General features: G+C 42.9%; 1 protein-coding gene across 1 annotated transcript; it reads right to left on the bottom strand.

The window, feature by feature from the left end:
- Positions 1–899: 899 nt before the first annotated feature.
- On the bottom strand, positions 900–1,280 carry LOC138046213 (uncharacterized). Its single transcript, XM_068892892.1, has one exon. It carries the CDS (start codon positions 1,278–1,280, stop codon positions 900–902), a length of 381 nt encoding a protein of 126 aa, XP_068748993.1.
- Between the last annotated feature and the right edge of the window lie 248 nt (positions 1,281–1,528).

Here is a 1,528-nt window from a genome sequence, read left to right as displayed (position 1 = left end):
CACTTGCATCACCTGCCAATCTAACACTCCGCAAACGCATGGCAAGCCACTCCTGATGACAGACTGAAAGGGACCGTGACATGGATTTTTGCGGACCAATGGCGAGTGGTGACCTTGCCCTTGTATTCTACTGTCAATATGCCAGATACCCAGTGGTTGAATTCGTGGGATCCACTGGCCGACAAAAATACAAGGATTTGTATGAGAATCCCGATAAAAATCTTAAGAAGATAATTATATGAAAAAAAATTAAATCTAAATTAAAAAGCCTAATCTTATTGCCATCGTGGATAGCTTCCTTCCTGTGTGGTTATTTTTCAGATCCGACGCGATTTGACATACCGGAACTATATCGTAACATCTCCCTTCTTTTTTTTTTAGAAACTGAACTGTAACCATAAAAGTAAAATGCCCTTTATGATACCCCTTGTGATAGAAGAATGAAAAAAAATATTGACCTTGATGTCTGTAACAGTGTCCCTTATCAGCAAATATAGCGAATAGTGCTCATAATCAGCAAATATTGTGTTTAAAAGACTAACCTTATATGGGATAAGTAAATGGCACTCAAATTAAATTGTCTTTTAAACAAGATAGTCTTTGAACCTTGCTGGAGGCGTGACTTTCCTCGAGCTGGTTCTCCTGGCCATAGTTGGATCTGGCGTATCAGGCATCTCAGGCTTTGTAGTGTCAGCTTCACCAGTAGACTTGGCTTCCTCTGGGATCAGACTTGGTGCGATGCTGGTGGCCTGGTCTGCATCCAACCTTGGTCTGAGGTCTTCTCTTTTCCTGCGGACTGTTTCTGTGTCAGTTTAAACCAGGTAGGACCTGTCTGACAGTTTCTCGAGGCACTTTCCTGGTTGCCAGGTCTTCTTTCGTTGTCCAGCCTCTTGGACGTTTTAGCCAATGTCCAGTTCGGGTAGTGTCTTAGTATTCTTATCGAAGTAACTCTTGGCTTTCTGCCTCCTGAGCTGTAGACTTTCTTGTACTCCGTCAACAACTTCAGGATATAGCAGGTTAGTTGTCACTGGTACAAGTGTCCTTGTTGGGCTGGACTTGATTCCTTCAGTTGGGGTGTTTCTGTAATTGAGTAGCGCCAGCCAGGGGTCTTTCTTGTCTGCTATGGCTTTCTTGAAAAGATTCTTCACAATCTTTGCTGCGGATTCTGATTTACCGTTGGATTTTGAGTGGTAGGGTGAGGATGTGAGGTGTTTAAACTCCCACTCTCTCGTGAACTCCGTGAACTCTCGACTGGTATACTGTGGATCGTTGTCTGTCATTAGGATGTCTGGGATACCTTGTCGCTAAACTGTTCTTTGTAGAACTCTATGAGGGCTGTTGATGTGATTACCTATAGCTGACTGACTTCGACGTAGTCCGAGTAACTGTCAACAAGGATAATGTATTCCTTGTTGTGTTTTCTCTTTTTGAACACTTTCGCGTTGTTTAGCTTTGGAAGTAGCTCATCTAGTGTTGGCATCTGGTACTTAGGCCTTTTTAGCGCTTTATTCAGATCTTTAGGGTTGAG

Source organism: Montipora capricornis, chromosome 4 (assembly GCF_036669925.1).
Source record: "Montipora capricornis isolate CH-2021 chromosome 4, ASM3666992v2, whole genome shotgun sequence".
In the NCBI taxonomy this organism is placed as follows: domain Eukaryota; kingdom Metazoa; phylum Cnidaria; class Anthozoa; order Scleractinia; family Acroporidae; genus Montipora; species Montipora capricornis.
This window is presented reverse-complemented; position numbering and strand designations above follow the sequence as displayed.

Coding starts and splice junctions, on each gene's coding strand:
- LOC138046213 (XM_068892892.1), bottom strand. CDS start 1,280: ATGACAGACAACGATCCACAGTATACCAGTCGAGAGTTCACGGAGTTC.